Source organism: Macaca fascicularis, chromosome 3 (assembly GCF_037993035.2).
Source record: "Macaca fascicularis isolate 582-1 chromosome 3, T2T-MFA8v1.1".
NCBI classification, from domain to species: Eukaryota; Metazoa; Chordata; class Mammalia; order Primates; family Cercopithecidae; genus Macaca; species Macaca fascicularis.
The window spans coordinates 32620826-32638773 of NC_088377.1; the positions used below are offsets into that span (position 1 = coordinate 32620826).

General features: G+C 36.3%; 1 protein-coding gene and 1 long non-coding RNA gene across 3 annotated transcripts in view; one reads left to right on the forward strand and one right to left on the reverse strand.

Moving 5' to 3' along the window:
• SAMSN1 (SAM domain, SH3 domain and nuclear localization signals 1) overlaps positions 1 to 17948 on the forward strand; it is a 167937-nt gene that overhangs the window by 57214 nt on the left and 92775 nt on the right. The window contains exons 8-9 of the mRNA XM_015446969.3: positions 9565 to 9691; positions 10823 to 11175. Coding sequence (XP_015302455.3) covers positions 9565 to 9691; positions 10823 to 11175 — 480 coding nt within the window. The remainder of the gene's footprint in view (positions 1 to 9564; positions 9692 to 10822; positions 11176 to 17948) is intronic.
• LOC135970031 (uncharacterized) overlaps positions 138 to 17948 on the reverse strand; it is a 218737-nt gene continuing 200926 nt past the window's right edge. Inside the window, exons 3-4 of one of the 2 annotated variants that reach the window (XR_010585438.2) lie at positions 11020 to 11223; positions 138 to 5415 (exon numbers count right to left, since the gene is read on the reverse strand). This is a non-coding gene — a long non-coding RNA (uncharacterized lncRNA). The remainder of the gene's footprint in view (positions 5416 to 11019; positions 11224 to 17948) is intronic. The other variant, XR_012433170.1, reaches the window with a different exon arrangement.

Here is a 17948-nt window from a genome sequence, read left to right on the forward strand (position 1 = left end):
TCTAGATGGTTTCGGAACACGACAAGCTAATGTTTGCAACTTATTTGACTATTGTTTCCCAAAATGTAATCGTAATTTTGTGACAAATAACTACTCTTGGTAAATCATCTTTCTTTATGTAGGTATGAATATGAGAGTTGTTTTTTTTTTTTTTTTTTTTGAGGCGGAGTTTCACTCTTATTGCCCAGGCTGGAGTGCAATGGCACCATCTCGGCTCACCGCAACCTCCGCCTCCCAGGTTCAAGCAATTCTCCTGCCTCAGCCTTCCTAGTAGCTGGGATTATAAGCATGTGCCACCAGGCCCAGCTAATTTTGTATTTTTAGTAGAGACGGGGTTTCCCATGTTGGTCAGGCCGGTCTCGAACTCCCGACCTCAGGTGATCCACCCGCCTCGGCCTCCCAAAGTGCTGGGATTACAGGCTTGAGCCACTGCGCCCGGCCAAATACGAAAGTTTTGATATCTTTATTTATAGCTCTCTCTCCCCCAATATTAGTAACATGTTATTAACATCTAAGTTTTTATAATAGTTTTCTTTTCAACTATTTTTTTTTTCTTTTTGTCTAAGAGATGTCTAAATTGTGCCAGGTAGGCGGAAGAGGTGACGGAAAGTTGTGATTTAAGTATTACTTCTGTTCCCTAAAAAAGATTTATTGAGCTCTGCCCTTGCTATTTCGCATGCTATCTAAGTTCTTAATGACTAGTTAAATGTCAAAGAGCTGTGGGAAACAAACAAATGAACCTCAGTCAATACAAAAAGGACTTTCAGATGAAAATAAAGCTATACATTTGGGAGGATTATGAAATGCCTTAATTAGAAACAGAAGCAAGAGAACTGGATGGCAGGAATTGGATCTACCACCGACTGTGCTCTTAGGCCTCTAAACTCATATTTCTGCATTTCCGTTTCCACATTTTTAAAGTAAAATGTTGGACTAGAGAATATTTCTTCAGACTCTGATCATCTGTGATTAACAGTAGGTCATTCCCACTTTTTCCTTGATATTTTTTCTAAGGCACAAGAATTTATGTAAAGTAACAAAAGAAGACACTTATCTAGTCAAATGTCCCCAAGGACATGTGAGGAACAATGAATTCCTATGATCCAATCCTTCAATTTAAAGATGAAGGGCTGAAGTGCAGAGAGGTGAAGTGGCTCACTCAAGTTCACATGGCTAGTCACAGAGCAGATTTTCAAAGCAGAACAATCATTCGTCCGCACACAAGGGCAGGTTCTTACTCTAGGTTTTCTTAACATTTCTTGTGGATTTGAAATTATAAATACTAGATAAAAACTTTTTTTTTTTTACTGTGTAATTTTCCATCCATAGCTCGTCTTCTTGCTAAGAATCCAATAGATACTTAATAAAAATTAATTTGCATACTGGCTCTTAAATTTCCTATTGTTCATAAATTTCGGTCAGCTAGGAGGTGTACCCAAAAAGAGAAATGTTCTTATGAGTAGTTCTAGAAACTTCTTCAAAATTTCAGAGCAGAGGATATTACACAGGAAGTAAGAAAGATGTGGCTTCTGTGGCCTTTTCTCTTAAATCAACACAACCCACATTTGCAACTCTGGTTTGTGTAATCCTGGCAACTCCCAGCTAGCTTGGCAGTGTGTCCACATTCAAAGACTGACCCTCAGCTATAGGTCAGTGAGCAAAAAGCAGTCTTGGCTTCCCCTGCCGAAGTGGAGAAATGGCCGTGACGTTGCGACTTCATTACACTATGGAAAATTGGGCCTGTGTGGCTTCTGAAAGACTCATTTCTGTTTTTACTGTGTTCTCAGAGGGCACATTATTCCAAGACCAGACTTACACATGTCAAAATCTGCTTGAGAGGAAGGAGGAGCTAGAATATTATATTAGGACTTGAAAGGGTTTTAGTGTTTATATAGTAGAAGTGGACTATTACATAAATGGCATTGTTAGACATCCTAAATTATACTGCTTAGCTTCTTAAATACCTGCTAATCCTCTAGCCAAGCACATTTCTCCTCCCTATTCCCACCTTATGCAATCTTTCCTGTGAATAATCGTTGAATTTTATTTGTAGTTCTCATATGACACACATCAACTTTTTCCTCCAGATGTATTTTTGGCCAGCTGTTCAGATTGAATATATTCATTGATGATACTGACTCTAAGAAGTGATATGTGTGAAACAGTACTAGAACCCCAAAGAGATCACCTTGCAGTGAGGGGGACAGGAACAGAAACAGATGACTATTTTTCTTAGTATTCATGTTAAGCAATGTGCATCACAGGCAGACACAACGTTTCATTCTTCTTTGCACCTCCCATAGATTAGGTCCTCAGTAGTAAATTAGGTCCTCATGTGATAAACGAATAAATAAATGTCTTATAAGCCTTCTAGGAGAATATATTTGATTTTGTTAACTAATTCATTCAGTTACTCATCTATTCGATGACCTAAAATTTTGCCTAGCTTTATTGTAAGTGCTTATCCAATCTTAGTTTAAGTTCAGTTTCTATCACTGAAAAATAATAATTTTTAAAATTACAATGATATATGAATATCCAATGTCAACATGGCAATTTTCCCACCAACTGTAATTATTTCTTCAATCAATATTTCATTTGCATAAGTAAATTATCTTAAATCATCTTTTAAATTAATTGTAGTTCCAAGAAAGCAATAAAATAAACCTCTGAAGTGAAATGTATTTGTTTTCATGTGTTTGCATTGATCAATTCTAGTTCATAATCCCATTGGTTTTATTATTGTCCATTGAGTTTCTAAATATTTATTGATCATTGTGACCTTAAAAATTATCTTTTTAGAATATCTTTTAGGTCATGAATAGAGACTAGTCACTTTTATATAGAAGACAATGAAGATATAGATTTAGGAGTTTAATAATTCAACATTTGGCCGGGCGCGGTGGCTCAAGCCTGTAATCCCAGCACTTTGGGAGGCCGAGACGGGCGGATCACGAGGTCAGGAGATCGAGACCATCCTGGCTAACACAATGAAACCCCGTCTCTACTAAAAATACAAAAAAATTAGCCGGGCGAGGTGGCGGGCGCCTGTAGTCCCAGCTACTCGGGAAGCTGAGGCAGGAGAATGGCGTAAACCCGGGAGGTGGAGCTTGCAGTGAGCCGAGATAGCGCCACTGCACTCCAGCCTGGGCGACAGAGCGAGACTCCGTCTCAAAAAAAAAAATAAATAAAAATAATAATAATAATAATAATAATTCAACATTTAAAACCTCTTCTTTATTTTGTTTTTAACATGAAAGTAGCTCTCTTCTTCCTGTCTCTAGGCACCTTCCCTTTCAAGTGGCTAAGAACAAATTCTCCGTAGAAAAACTGAGTACTTCTGTCCTTCTTAGCAAGGATACATTGGATTATTGAAATCTGCCTTCTAAATACATTTTGTAGTTTATAGAATTTCTTCCTACATGTGATGGCTCACACCTGTAATCCCAGCACTTTGGGAGGCTGAAGCAGGAGGATTGGTTAAGGCCAGGAGTCCAAGACAAGCCTGGGCAACATAGTGAGGCCTCATCTCTACAAAAAATAAAGTAAAATAAATTACTGGGCATGATGGTGCGTGCCTGTAGTCTCAGCACTTTGGGAGGCTGAGATGGGAGGATCACTAGAGCTCAGGAGTTCAAGGCTACAGTGAGCTTTTATCATGCAAATGCACACCAGCTTCCAGCCTGGTGGACAGAGCAAGACCAACACCCGTGTCTTAAAAAAAAAAAAAAAAATTTCTCCCAATTATGCTAATTACAGAACTAACACATCTTCATTGTAGAAAACTAAGAAGAGTAGAGTATATAAAGAAAGAAAAAGGCCATATATAGTGGTATTTATACTTTTTATACAAATTTACATTCTGGTTTTTCACTTAATACATGTGAGCATTAAAAAATTTCTAAGCCCTGTGCATACACTGGCACAGTTTTAATAATGAAACAACGAGTCATAAGACCAGGAAACTTAGAGAAAACTGTCAATATAATACATATGAAACTACTTGAAGTTTTAGTTTCCATTATAGCTTTCTTTAAAGTTAAACCAAAATATCAATTTTTAAAAATCTCCATTTCTCCTGTTGAAGAAATTATGTGAAATAGACATCAAGTTATTAGGATTTGTTATTTGAATACTTGTTAAATATGACACTAGACAGGAAAATTTTTCTAAATCAGAAATTAAGAAGAAAAGTAAGAACAAAGTGTTTTCTGTTTTGTTTTGTTTTGTTTTTTGCTTCATTCAAGTCTGACATGTTATTCAGCTACCTTTTCATTAGTGGAGTGAAGAGGACATAATTCAGACAGATATGCAATCTGGGTTTGGTTAGTCTCCATAAGTCTAAATTTTCCTTCTGTAAAATGAAGTGATAAAATCAGGAGAGATTTAGAAGCTTTAAATGCCTTTCCAGCAAATATGTGTAGGTATATACATACATACACACACATATATTTATATATTTCCATCTTAATTATGTATATTTAAGAGGATAGGCCTATAAATCTGAAAGTGTCTACCTGATACTTATCCTCTGTTTTGGAAAGTCATATTTAACCTCCAAATAAATTCCCTGAATTTGGTTGGTCTTAATTTCACTGTCAATACTAGATAACTAGTAATTATGCTGGCATTTAAAGATCTTGTAAGAAAGAACATTGGATTAAAAGTCAGAATATTTTATTTCCATCCCAACTCTATTATTAATAAATTATCTTTCCTTGAGTAAGCCACTTAACTTCTCTGAGTTTTCTCATTTTTTATATACTCTGGTAGACTAGATGTCTAATAATTTCCATCCCAACTCATAAAATATGATTGTAGAACTAATCCAGTTCAATAATTCAGTGATGCTATCTTCTAAAAATTATTCTTTAATATTAATATTCAAGCAAAGTGTCAGAAAATGAGATATATTTAACCAAGTACTTCTAACAAAATTTTTATATTATTTAAGGAAGCGTGAGCAAAATGAACTAAAAGATATTTCTATTTTTGACATAAATATATGAAATATATAGTATATACATGTTAAATATATACATATGAAAAATTACATTTACATTCACATATAATTACCAGTTCGATGGAAATTTACATCTTTCAAAGCCGACTCTAAATTAGAAAGACAAAAGTGAAAAGAAAATCAATTAGAGACTTGACAGTAGTATCAATGAAAGAAAATTCAACTAGATTGGTAACAACAGAGATGGAGAAAAAGAAACATTCAAGATACATTAGGCCAAACTCTTAGTTATGGAATGTGCACTTGGTGGATGAAGACGGCCTTCACTGAGTTGAAGAAGATGGGATGAGCATCATATTCGGAGCATAGGTCTAGAGGTCAGTTCTGATTGTGCTTAAAAATTGTTTTAAATACATAGCAGGATATGTGAGTCTGAAGCTCTGCAGAGAGGCCTGGGGAAAGAAAGAAATTGGGAGTCATTAGCACATAAGTGGTATTAAAAGTGGTGTGTATGCATGCATGTACATGAGAAGAGAAAGATGGTGATATCAGATAAAAGGCCAGCGTTAATCCTTAAGTAATTTCAAAATTTAATTTCAAGAAAAGGAAGGTGTCAGCATATAGGAGTTATAGAGGGAAGGGCCAAAAAAAGTAAAAGGAAAATCAGAGGAACACGGTGTCACAGAAGCCAAGAAAAGAGAGTGTTTCCAGAAGGTCACTGTGGCCGACATTGCTGAATGTCAAGTAGTAAAGGAGTTTAAGAATGGCTCATTAGATCAAAAGGACAATTTAAAGGGAATGGTAAGATGAAAGCTGATAGATGAGATAGATTAAAAGGATGAGAAGTTAATAGAATTACAGAAAGCATACATAGTTAATGTTTTTGAGACAAATGCCTAGGATAGAAAAAGTGGTAAAGAAAAAGATGGTGAAGTAAAGATGAATGACATAAGGCACATTTGAATGCTATTGGGAAGAGTCCACTGAAATGGAAAATCAAAATTCAATAGAGAGAGAGGAACAAAACTGTAAACCAAGTTGTGTCATCCTCTGATTAGATATTCCATATTCTTCAGTCTGCTCTACAGAAGCCTCCTGGAAGGATCTCTGTTATTCTCTGGGCTCATCTCTTGGTACTCTTCCTTTCTTTCCCTTCATGGGCACGTACTAAGCATTCTTCCAGGGATTCCAGCTTTAGAACCTTTGCAAACTGTATTGTGTTCCAAGACTTCTCTTCTCTCTGCTATTTGCCTGGCTGACTTTTTCTCTTATTTAAGTCTCAGGGGAAATATTCTTTCTGACCAACTGTTGAATTCTAAACCCTCTCTAAATCTTCACATATCTGGTTCCTTCTCATCATTCAGGCCTCAGCTTTAGTATCTTCAGTGAAGTTCCTCCTGATCAGTAAATTAATAAACCCTCCTTTTGCATCCTCACTCAATCACCCTGTTAATTATTAATATAGCATTTCTTATGTCACATTCTTATGTTTATATACTTGTTTATATGTTTATCACCCATCACCTCCCTCTAGAATTAGACTTGATAAAAACAGTGATCTCATATTACTTCCTCTATGCCATATCCCCAGAATGTGAGAGAGTGCTTGGCATATAGTAGGTGCTCAACAAAAGTTTATCAATTTGTTGAATGCTAGGTTTAATTTATGGGTCAATCTTCTTAGAACACGTTTAGAATTTAAAAGTCATGTTACTGTAAAACATAATCACATTCAGTACAAATATGTAGGTAATAGATAAGAGAAATGAGATAAATAGTGTTATCATTTGAAAAATATTTTAGAGGATTTCTTTTTCTTTCTTTCTTTTTTTGAAATGGAGTCTCACTCTGTCGCCCAGGCTGGAGTTCAGTGGTGCAATGTCGGCTCACTGCAATCTCTGCTTCCCGGGTTCATGCAATTCTCCTGCCTCAGACTCCCAAGTAGCTGGGATTACAGGTGCATGCCCCCACACCCAGCTAATTTTTGTGTTTTTAGTAGAGACGGGGTTTCACCATGTTGGCCAGGATGGTCTTGATCTCCTGACCCTGTGATCCACCCACCTCAGCCTCCCAAAGTACTGGGATTACAGGCATGAGTCATCGCACCTGGCTGTATTTTTAATCTGAATACATTTTCTTTTTCATACATAGTTTTAATGATTCTGTATCTTTTATAATAATATTACCTCTAAATTTCATCCCTTGAAGTACCTATTAACAAGAGGAGGTTGTCCAGACATACTTTGCTCTTAGAAAGTAAAGAGTCTAGTATCAAAACTGTACTATGGATACTCCATTGTGTACGTAAAACATGTATAAAATGTACTATGGATACTCCATTGTGTACGTAAAACATGTATAAAATGTACTATGGATACTCCATTGTGTACGTAAAACATGTATAAAATGTACTATGGATACTCCATTGTGTACGTAAAACATGTATAAAATGTACTATGGATACTCCATTGTGTACGTAAAACATGTATAAAATGTACTATGGATACTCCATTGTGTACGTAAAACATGTATAAAATGTACTATGGATACTCCATTGTGTACGTAAAACATGTATAAAATGTACTATGGATACTCCATTGTGTACGTAAAACATGTATAAAATTAGGGTTGTATTTACATTCAGTACACATTTATTAAGCCATGTACAATCTAGACACACAAGATTTAAAAAAATAAATAAAATGCAGTAGACTAATGTCTAGTAACTCAAAGTGAATAAAGATACAAAAAATAACAATATCATGATTTTAAAGGGCTATAATAGAGTGTGAACAAAATAATGAAAGGTCAGTTTATTTTAAAACCTCTAGGCCATGAGATCTTACTTATCTGAATTCAGATACCTTCCAAATGCTTTAGTTCCTCTTGGGGGAAAATCATTTATACAAAATTCCGTTTCCCTGGTATACAATACCTTTCTCCACATTAAAGCCTTTTTCACAAAGGGAAAAGAGAAGGTGATTTTTGTTGCCAGTGTTTCAGTGGAACAATTAAGCTTTGGCCGTAACAAGAAGTTGACATAAGAGTAGAAGCACAGCAAAGAAAAAATGGCTGTGCAATGTCATCTTATTATTTCTGAAAGGGTCTAAAGAGTAGAAAATAGCCTTTCCTAAGTTGTAAAGCGTCTATAAAACCAAGTAACTCAGAAAGCACTAAAAGAAACCCTGAGAAATAATACAAAAAAGTAAGCAATAGAAATTGTGTTGAACAGAGCACGGCCTTTGGAAAGACAGGGAAGATTTTGCGTTTCTAAGCATATCTCATCACAGTCCTTTCTAAAAGATTAAAATGATTTCAATATTTTCCCATTTATTTAACGCAAAAAGGTATGGCTTCCTCTGACAAAAACGTCACATTTCCTACGTAAGTGCTATTTTGCAGAGACAGAACAACAAGTTTATGCTGGTTGTTCAAAGTCTATCATAAAGACCAAAGATAACAGCTGAGTATAAGGATTTGAAATGTTTCATGCTGGATATTCTTTACTTCCAAACATTTATTTGGGCTTATAGTCTCTTTCAAAGGCTTGGAAAGCGTTATTATAAATGTCTCATTCAAACACTAATGAGGAGGCAATATTCACCTTTTGAAAATTGCAGTGTCTTTGTAGATGTTATTTATCAGCTGTTCAACGGAAAGAATGAGAGAAAAGCAGGTGGAGAAATATTTCTGAGTAGAACTTTCTGGATGAAAAAGTATTCCTATATGTATTACATCACATCTAGTGAATTCAACAAAGCACAATGATTTTATCAACTCATGTAAAACTTAGCACACAAAGAGTTAATTTCCAAAGTATTTTGAAATCCTTAAGAGGAACTATCCTTAAGATAGTAAGTAAAAGCTATATAAGTACAAATTCAACCGTAAACTAGTGGGAAACATTCCTGAATCTTTTTAAAGAAAACAAGAGTCATTAATGCAATGTTAATTATATTTTATCCATATTTTGTCACAATAAACAAGTGACACATATACTAAAACATAATGTGGTATGCTGTGGCTATCTTTTGTTTCACTTAGTGCATATCTTCTACAAAGTAAGAGGCTATTTTTTTTTTAAAGTATGTTATCTGAAAAATTTTCATACTTGAAACAAATGCTGTTTGCCCACAAATTTCCAAAAAGAAAATGAAGACAATTTACTTTCTTCTTTATCTAATATTAGCAGGTAGACTTTGCATACTATCGGTCTATTCCAACACTAGCAAATAGCAACTTTGAACCTCTTGTTCCATTTATATTACACTGCAAAGATCTTGTTTTTTTCCACTGTTTCACAGTGGGCAGGAGTGAGTCATTTATAGATATTTCTGAATTCAATCCATTTTGCTGTATTTTGAAGTAAAAAAAAAATTGGTAAAACCACTCTGCTTTAGTATGACTGGACAGTTGTAACGTATTTCACAATTTTGAACCCAAAAAATGTGGTGTGCTTTCAAGTTATTGCTTAAATGGACTCAGGCTTCAGGTTTTAAGGTCACATTATTAATTTTTCCACATTTATGATCTCAACATATTTTATATTTAATCTTTTGTGCAGAATAATTTGTCTTTACCTTGAGCTGTGTTTGTACTAGGCCATAAAATCGGGTGGTGACCCTGTGGAATCAATGGGGACATTAAAGCGGCTACAGAAACTGGTTTGGACTAAGAAAGCCAGAGTGCAGAGTCTGGATGAGGTGAAACCGACATTAATAAACCTCCGTAAGTAAGAACTCAATAAGCTGTTACAATTCCTTTGAGGGAGAACTAAGGAAGCATATATTAATGAAGCCCATTTTGATAAGGTCTTAAGATAATCATTAAACATTGAGGATTGTTTTTATTGCCAAGTTATTTTGAAACAGACATCCCCATCTATTCCTGAATTTTACTCTGTATTTATGCCCCACCCCATTTCTCCTTCCCTTCAAGACCAGGCTCTGAGACAGAGTGAGAGCGAGAGGCTCAGCAGTGTCCACCGTTCCCATTCTTTGGCCATAGAAAACCATATATTTGAATTTCGACGTAAGCATAGCAAATTAGTGTGTCCATGGCATGCAACTTTGATTTTCATTTATTTATTTATAATGGTATGTCTTAATTAATCAAACTCTTTTTAAAATACTCATTAAACATTTGGATTTAAAGGGATTCCATGACATAGAGCAATTGACTCTGGGTGATATATATTTCTATTTTCTGTAACTGTTTTCTATATTACTAGAAATTTCATCAGAGTCTTTGCCACATTGTGTAAATATAGATCTCACAAATGAACTTTATAGTATTACAGATATGCCTTTTTTTTGGTTTTGTCGTTCTTGCTTTTTAAAAACTATTTCACTATGAGACACACTGCGTGCATAAATCTCATGGCAGATTGGTATTAAAATAGACAATTTCAGAATGCCAGTAGGATTTCAGTCCATATCCACTGAGATTTCATTCTTTTATGTAAGGCATATAATTGTATTTGTTTCCTTATAATTCTTTATTATACACATGACCTTAAAATTAAACATATTTAATAATAGAAACATAAAGGTGCATTTAAAAAAAATTGTATTTTTTCCTCAAATATCTTTCAGCATATTATTTGTATGTGGCCTCCATTCATTCCAGTGAGATAGACTTTAATCAATAGTTATGGTTTCAAACATGTCAGAAAAATGAGACTTTTATAAAACAAAAAATTTTGTATAGCAAAATAACTTACTTTTTAAATAAATGCTGCTGTAAATAATTTTGTAAAATTGAATGACTTCTTGGTTTATCCAGTGCGCTTCATTTATTTCTCTCATAGAAAGGGAAGAATTATAATCATAGTTTTTAACCCATTTCTTTGTCATTCAGAAGATGAAGATGACACATTGATTTCTTGTTTGAAATTAACCAAGTCCCAAGAAAAGAAAGTGAGTAGTGTTAGCACAAGGAGGAAGGAAGAAATGGAGATCAGATTGGATACTCTTTCTGCATCACTGGGCAGATCGAGCACTTTAAATGACTGCAAGTTGGAAGATAAATTAGCTTGGTATGAAGGTGAAGCTTACATGTGGCATCAGTGGAAGCCTTTTCCTGAAAACCCTCTCTGGACATGTGTTGATTTCCAAATAGCACAAGTTGGACCCTGGGGCCACTGCTCCTCTTGTAGTCGCCACACAAGTCTCAAGTCTTCCTGCTCAGATATGGATCTTCTACATTCATGGGTAAGTTTGCAAGCTACGGAAATGTGTCATCTTATCTGGGGTTTTGTACTGTCGGGAAAGAAACAGATAGCAAAAGTGCTAATCAGTCAAATTTATCAGTGTCAGAAAAGTTACCAGAGCAAAAGTTGTCTTTTCAAAAAACAACCAAACTCTTGTGACTTTTTCCCATGTTAACATTTCAGATATTCATTTGTGCACAAATTAATGACTGCATAAAATGTTTCCAGGGATTTCTTTTTGATTGAAGGAAGACTTTGTGTGTTGACTGAGATCAAGAAAACGTGAAGTGAATTGTCTAAATTATTGCAATTATAATGAAATTTCACTGAAAAATAATAGCTAATTTTAATGAGCATTTTCTTTGAGCCTGCCATTTTCCTAAGCATTTTGTATGTATTATCTGATTTAAGTCTCACATCAACTCTATAAGGTAAGGACTTACGTTATGAAATATTACCTTAAGAAATATTATTTCCGGCCGGGTGCAGTGGCTCATGCCTGTAATCCCAGCACTTTGGGAGGCCAAGGCAGGTGGATCATGAGGTCAGGAGATCGAGACCATCCTGGCTAACACGGTAAAACCCCGTCTCTACTAAAAATACAAAAAAAAAAATAAAAAAATAAAATTAGCCAGGCATGGTGGCGGGCACCTGTAGTCCCAGCTACTCGGGAGGCTGAGGCAGGAGAATGGCGTGAACCCGGGAGGTGGAGCTTGCAGTGAGCCGAGATCGCGCCACTGCACTCCAGCCTGGGTGACAGAGTGAGACTCCATCTCAAAGAAAAAGAAAAGAAATATTATTTCCCTTCATTTTACAGTTGAGAAAATGGAGGCATAAAAAGTTAGCAACAGGTGCAAAGTCAGACAGCTAACAGGAGGTAGAGCCAAGACCTACGACCTAGGTCTTGCTTTTAGCTAGAGATCCTGCTTTTAGCTACTGCATGAGAGTGTTTTCCATATACTAGGGCAGACTCTAAGCCTATTATATGATACATGAGAAACAGTATGCTTTCTGGAGTCAAACAAATTTGGATTTGGATTCTGGCTGTGCTACTTTTTTTTTGGCTTGGATAAGTTATTTAAACCTTTTAATCTTAATTTTCTTAACTAAAAAATGGAAATAGTCAAGAAGCTAAAGTCAAATATTATAAATCTTCTAGTACTTAAGAGTGGCACTTTTTTTTTTTTTTCAATTTCATTGTAAATTGCTCAAGGCATGTTTTATAACTTTATTTCGCTACAGCTCCTGGTCATGTGTGTTTTCAGTGAATGAATGGGACAATTTTGTGTATCCAGGTAGCCTACTCTACCATTTTCCTCAAAGAATCAGTCTCTTCTTAGACAGAGGCTACATTTTATAACATATTAGAGGTCTCTGAAAAGGCATATTTTCTCTGGGAACTTTTTTTACCTTTTAAGATTTGTGCATTAAATCTCCAAAGACTAAAACCAAAGTAACTTGTGTTTGAAGTATCATGGTAAATATAACAGGTGTCTGATAACAGACGTAGAACTGATGAAACTGACCAATACTAATCATTTCTAAATAGCTCTCCTTCTTGTTTTTATATTTTTAATTTTTTTATTGTACTGTAAGTTCTAAGGTACATGTGCACAACGTGTAGGTTTGTTACATATGTATACATGTGCCATGTTGATGTGCTGCACCCATTAACTCGTCATTTACATTAGGTGTATCTCCTAATGCTATCCCTCCCCCTACCCCACGACAGGCCCGGGTGTGTGATGTTCCCCCTCCTGTGTCCAAGTGTTCTCATTGTTCAATTCCCACCTATGAGTGAGAACATGCAGTGTCTGGTTTTCTGTTCTTGCGATAGTTTGCTGAGAATGATGGTTTCCAGCTGCATCCATGTCTTTAGTCTTCATCTTCTTTTCTGGGACTGCTGCACTTTGCAGGTTTTCTCTTAGAGTAGCTTCTTGGAGAGTAGCCGATAATATAATTAGGGCATGCTTCTGATGACTCCTTCTGACAGCTTCAGAAGCAGGATCAAGGCTGATGGCTCCTTGGCAAGTGGCTAAGCTGTCGTATAGGCATCTGAACACAAATAGAGTTTCCTTCAAGAATAAAATCTGGACTCCCTATCTTGGCATTTCTGGATTTCATCAGTCTGGACTCAATCTAATTTTTCAGTCTTGTCTGTGTACTACCCCTACCTTATTGATTTCCTGTGCCGAACTGCCAAACTGAATGATTTGCTATTCCTAAAGGCTGTGTCACACTTTCTTGCCTCTATCTTTGTGACTGTGTGATGGCCTCTGCCTGGTATGTGAATTCTCTCTGTTAGAACCCATCCCGTCAACCCTTAGACTCAGATCAAATACTTCATCATCTAGAAAGCTTTTCGGGTAACTAGACAGAAGTTGTCCCTCCTTCCTTTGAACTTCTACATTATTTGAGGGCATTATTCTTTCAGTACATATTCATGAAACACATCCTGCCACCTACTATTTGCTATTCACAATATCAGGCACTGGAGATACACAGCCAGATGCTATCTCCACTGCCCTCATCTTCATAGAACTTACCATACTCCACTTGTGCTGGAATTAATTCAGTATTTGTATATTTCTGAGGAATAACTTATCTTTGTATCCTCCATAGTTCCTATAATATAATGGGCCCTCAATGAATACCTGAACAATTGGCCATGTGTGGTGGTTCACACCAATAATCCCAGCACTTTGGGAGGCCAAGGTGGGAGGATCAATTGATCCCAGGAGTTCAAGACCAGCCTGGGAAACAAAGTGAGACCCTGTCTCTAAAAAAAAAAAAAAAAAAAAAAAAAAAAAAAAAAAAAAAAGTAAGCATTTTCTAGCATGAAATGCAGAACAGAAATAAATAAATAAATATCTGGGTAGCACTTGTTGCCTAAATGAATGGAGCTTAGAAACCAATGGACTTTGTTTCCATAGATCCAGATAAAGCATTTCTTCTTGTTTTTCTAGCTGTTCTTATAGCCAAAGCTTTCCTCATTCTAATAAATCCAATTCTACATAAATTAAGTTATTTTGTACATGTGAGTGTTTGTGGATGTGTGTAGATGTAGGGAAATACACAATAGTCATATTTTTCTTTTTTATTTAGGTAGTTTTGTCTATTTTAATATATAACTTAAAGATTAAGTGAGTTTTATCTGCAGAAGGTCAAACATACCTACAGAATGCTCAGAATTTCAGATGATAGTGTTCAGCATTCGTGACAGAAAAGCCTCAGTGGACTTGGAGAGGGGGCTCGAGAGCATGTTAGAGTTAAATTGGTTTGGTAAACTTAATGAGACCACTTACACTCTGGGATTTGAGACGCTAAAGTGAAAGAAGTCGGATGAGTGCAAATTATTATTTTTGTATTCTACACATATATTCTATAACAACAACAAGTGAAAAATATCCAGTTTCATTTCAGCAGAGCTGGTATTTTTTTCAATAGTAATTGCAGGGTTATTATTTCGGTTATTTAACTTTCATATTATAGAATGTAAAGAAGGCAGTGTTGGGGTTTGAAAAGATATGCTTCTGTAATGAACGTTACTTACCATTAATGGCAGGTAGTCAGAGGCGACATTTTTGCAATTTAAAAGGGTAAGAGTGTGATTATATTTTAAAAAAATATATGTGCCAAGATATGCAGATATGATGGCGCTGGGCCTAAACCCCACATTTCATGGGAAATGAATCCGATCTACAAGGACACTAGTTTCTCCTTGACTTCAAAAATTTTAGGAATAGTACATTCTGGTGTCTCTCTTTTTTTTTTTTCTTAGATTGATTCTCTCCCTTCGCCCAGGCTGGAGTGCAATGGCACGATCTTGGCTCACTACAACCTCTGCCTTTTGGGTTCAAACGATTCTCCTGCCTCAGCCTCCCTAGTAGCTGGGATTATAGGCGCCTGCCACCACGCCTGGCTAATTTTTGTATTTTCAGTAGAGATGGGGTTTCACCATGTTGGCCAGGCTGGTCTCGAACTCCTGACCTTGTGATCCACTTGGTGTCTTTGATTCTATTATTACATCAGAGTTTTTAGGTGGTCTGAAATTAACTCATCTTTGAGAAAGTCCTTGTTCACCCAGGTATGCTTCCTGCTAAGCCCACTGTAGCCTCCCACTCTCAAGGTGGGTGCTGATGGATTTAATGCAGCTCTGACATTGCCAGCTGAGTGAGCTTGAGTAAACTTCTTACCCTCTTTCACCCACTAATTCCGATTCTGTAAGGTAGTTTCAGTCCTACTCACTCTCTTTCTTTCCTCTGAGTAACTCTTTGCATACCAAAAACATCCATTAGTTAAGCAAGTTTGTTAGTATCTATTAGAAAAGTTTAATGAAATACTGTTGGGATTCATCTGTAGTAAGAAATATTTATTGCAAAAATCAAAGCACCCAGAGGTCTGTAAGATTGGAACATTTTATTCAGTTGAGATACTATAAACAAACTGAATCAGACAGGGAAATGTATTATTTGTCAAGGGCTCTTCACAGAAGTCAACAGAAAAATGAGACACATAGAGATGTTTAACATGAAGTTAAGTTGTTTGTAATGTCTGTGGGATCTGGGAGTGAAGAAATATATGTATTATGGAATTGATATAAATTGAGAAAGGTAAAAGATCAGATTTACGAAAGGGTATACTCCACAAGAGAAATGGGAAAGGAAAAACTAAGGATGACGATCTTTTCTACCATCTGAGATGAGTGGTGTTGAGAGGGGATTTCAGAGGCATCTTAAGAAAGGGAATAGTGGAGGTGACCAAAAATAATCTTTGAAGCCAAGTGTTTCAAATCAATTTATAAGAAGAACAACTGAAGAGTACTTATGAAGCTCTGCAAGCTAAGAGCATGGAACATCTTAACAAAAGGAGGAAAATGAGCCATAGGCTTGGTAGGGAATGAGGGTAAGAAAGGATAGAGTTTGTGGGCTGTGAAGGAGACAAAATCTTCCTTTCATATAATGTTTTTATAATAACACATATATTTTTCAAAATCTGAGAGACTTTTTCAGATTTATAAGGATAAACAAATTATTTTTATAAGATTAAGAAATGGGGCCAGGCGTGGTGGCTTACACCTGTAATCCCAGCACTTTGGGAGGCTGAGGCAGGCGGATCACGAGGTTAGGAGATCGAGACCATCCTGGCTAACACAGTAAAACCCTGTTTCTACTAAAAAAAAAAATATATATATATATATATATATATATACACACACACACACACACACACACACACACACATATATTAGCCCAGCATGGTGGCATGCACCTGTAATCCCAGTTACTCAGAAGGCTGAAGCAGGAGAATCGCTTGAACCCGGGAGGCGGAGGTTGCAGTGAGCCGAGATTGCACGACTGCCCTCCAGCCTGGGTGACAGAGTAAGATTACGTCGAAAGAAAGAAAGAAAGAGAGAAAGAGAGAAAGAGAGAAAGAGAGAGAGAGAGAGAGAGAGAGAGAGAAAGAGATACAATCTAGACATGAACAAGGAACAAATATCCATTCCTCCTCTCAAATTTCTAAAATATTTTGAACCTGATTTCATAAAAATAGTGTGAAAATGTTTAAAAAGTGACAGTAAAAAAAGATCTTTCAGGAAGAGGCAAAGTCAAAGACCCAAAAAAACAGAACAGAGATCTGCCTATAGAAGAATTCAAACATAGTATATAGAGAAAAATTTTAATAGTGAGAGACAGAATCATATGACAAAAATCAAAGAAAAATGAGTGGAGTTGATATTACAGCATCTGAAGGTGAGAACATAAACAAGGCTATACTTAAAGGTATCTAAGGCAAGATGAGAAGGCTGTTTTGGAATCTCGCATGAACTCATCACAATGGTGACAACCCGTGTGGATGATGGAAAAATTCTTTACGCAACTGTTTCAGTTGGAGGAACAGGAAGCCTGCTAACTGCTAATTATTGACATGGGAAAGTGCTCTTGGGATACACAGCTTCACTGTTAAGTTGTATAAAGGTTTTAATAGGTCTCAAGAAAACCAGACGTCTTTAGGAGACAGACCACGGAACCAGCATAAGCTGTCCGTGCCTGTCCTCCATTTTGTCTCTCTACTCTCTCCCTTGGCAGTCTCTCTCAGTCTCTCTGACCCTGGTCTTCCCCCTTCAATCAACATGACACACCATTATCAGATTAATCTAACAGATTAATTTTCTTGACTATTCTAACTGATAAATGCTACCCTGATTAATGGTCCTGAAGCTCAAATCTAATAATGTCACTGCTCCCCTCACAAACCTTTAAACGCCTCCCCCACAACCTACAGGGTCAAATCTAAACTCATTCACCTACTCTTCCTTCTAACCAGATGCACACAGGTCTTTTTTGCACACTCTTTACTACAGATAAAGTGAGTATCATCTTTTCATCAAGCACAATGATATTTTTTCCATCTTCATATCTTCATATTATTTCCTCATTTTGGCCTTCCTTTTCTTCTCTACCTATCTGGTGAACAGTAGTGAAGTTTCAAAGTGTAGGTGAATGAGTAAGAATCCATGATGTAGACTTTGAAAACTAGAAATATGCAAGGAAAGAATTAAGGCTAGAGAGGAACAGTGAAAAGACAGTGAGTAAGGAGGCACATGGTTTAGGAAAAAGGAAAAACAATTTGCAGATTCTCTTCTCATTTTCTTTGTGCTTTAGTGATGTTAGGCTCCTGCCAAAAAACCTGTGTGTTGCCATTTGTGCTGGGCGGTATTACTTTTGGACCTGGTAAACGATAAGGCATACTAACAAGAAAGCTCACACACCC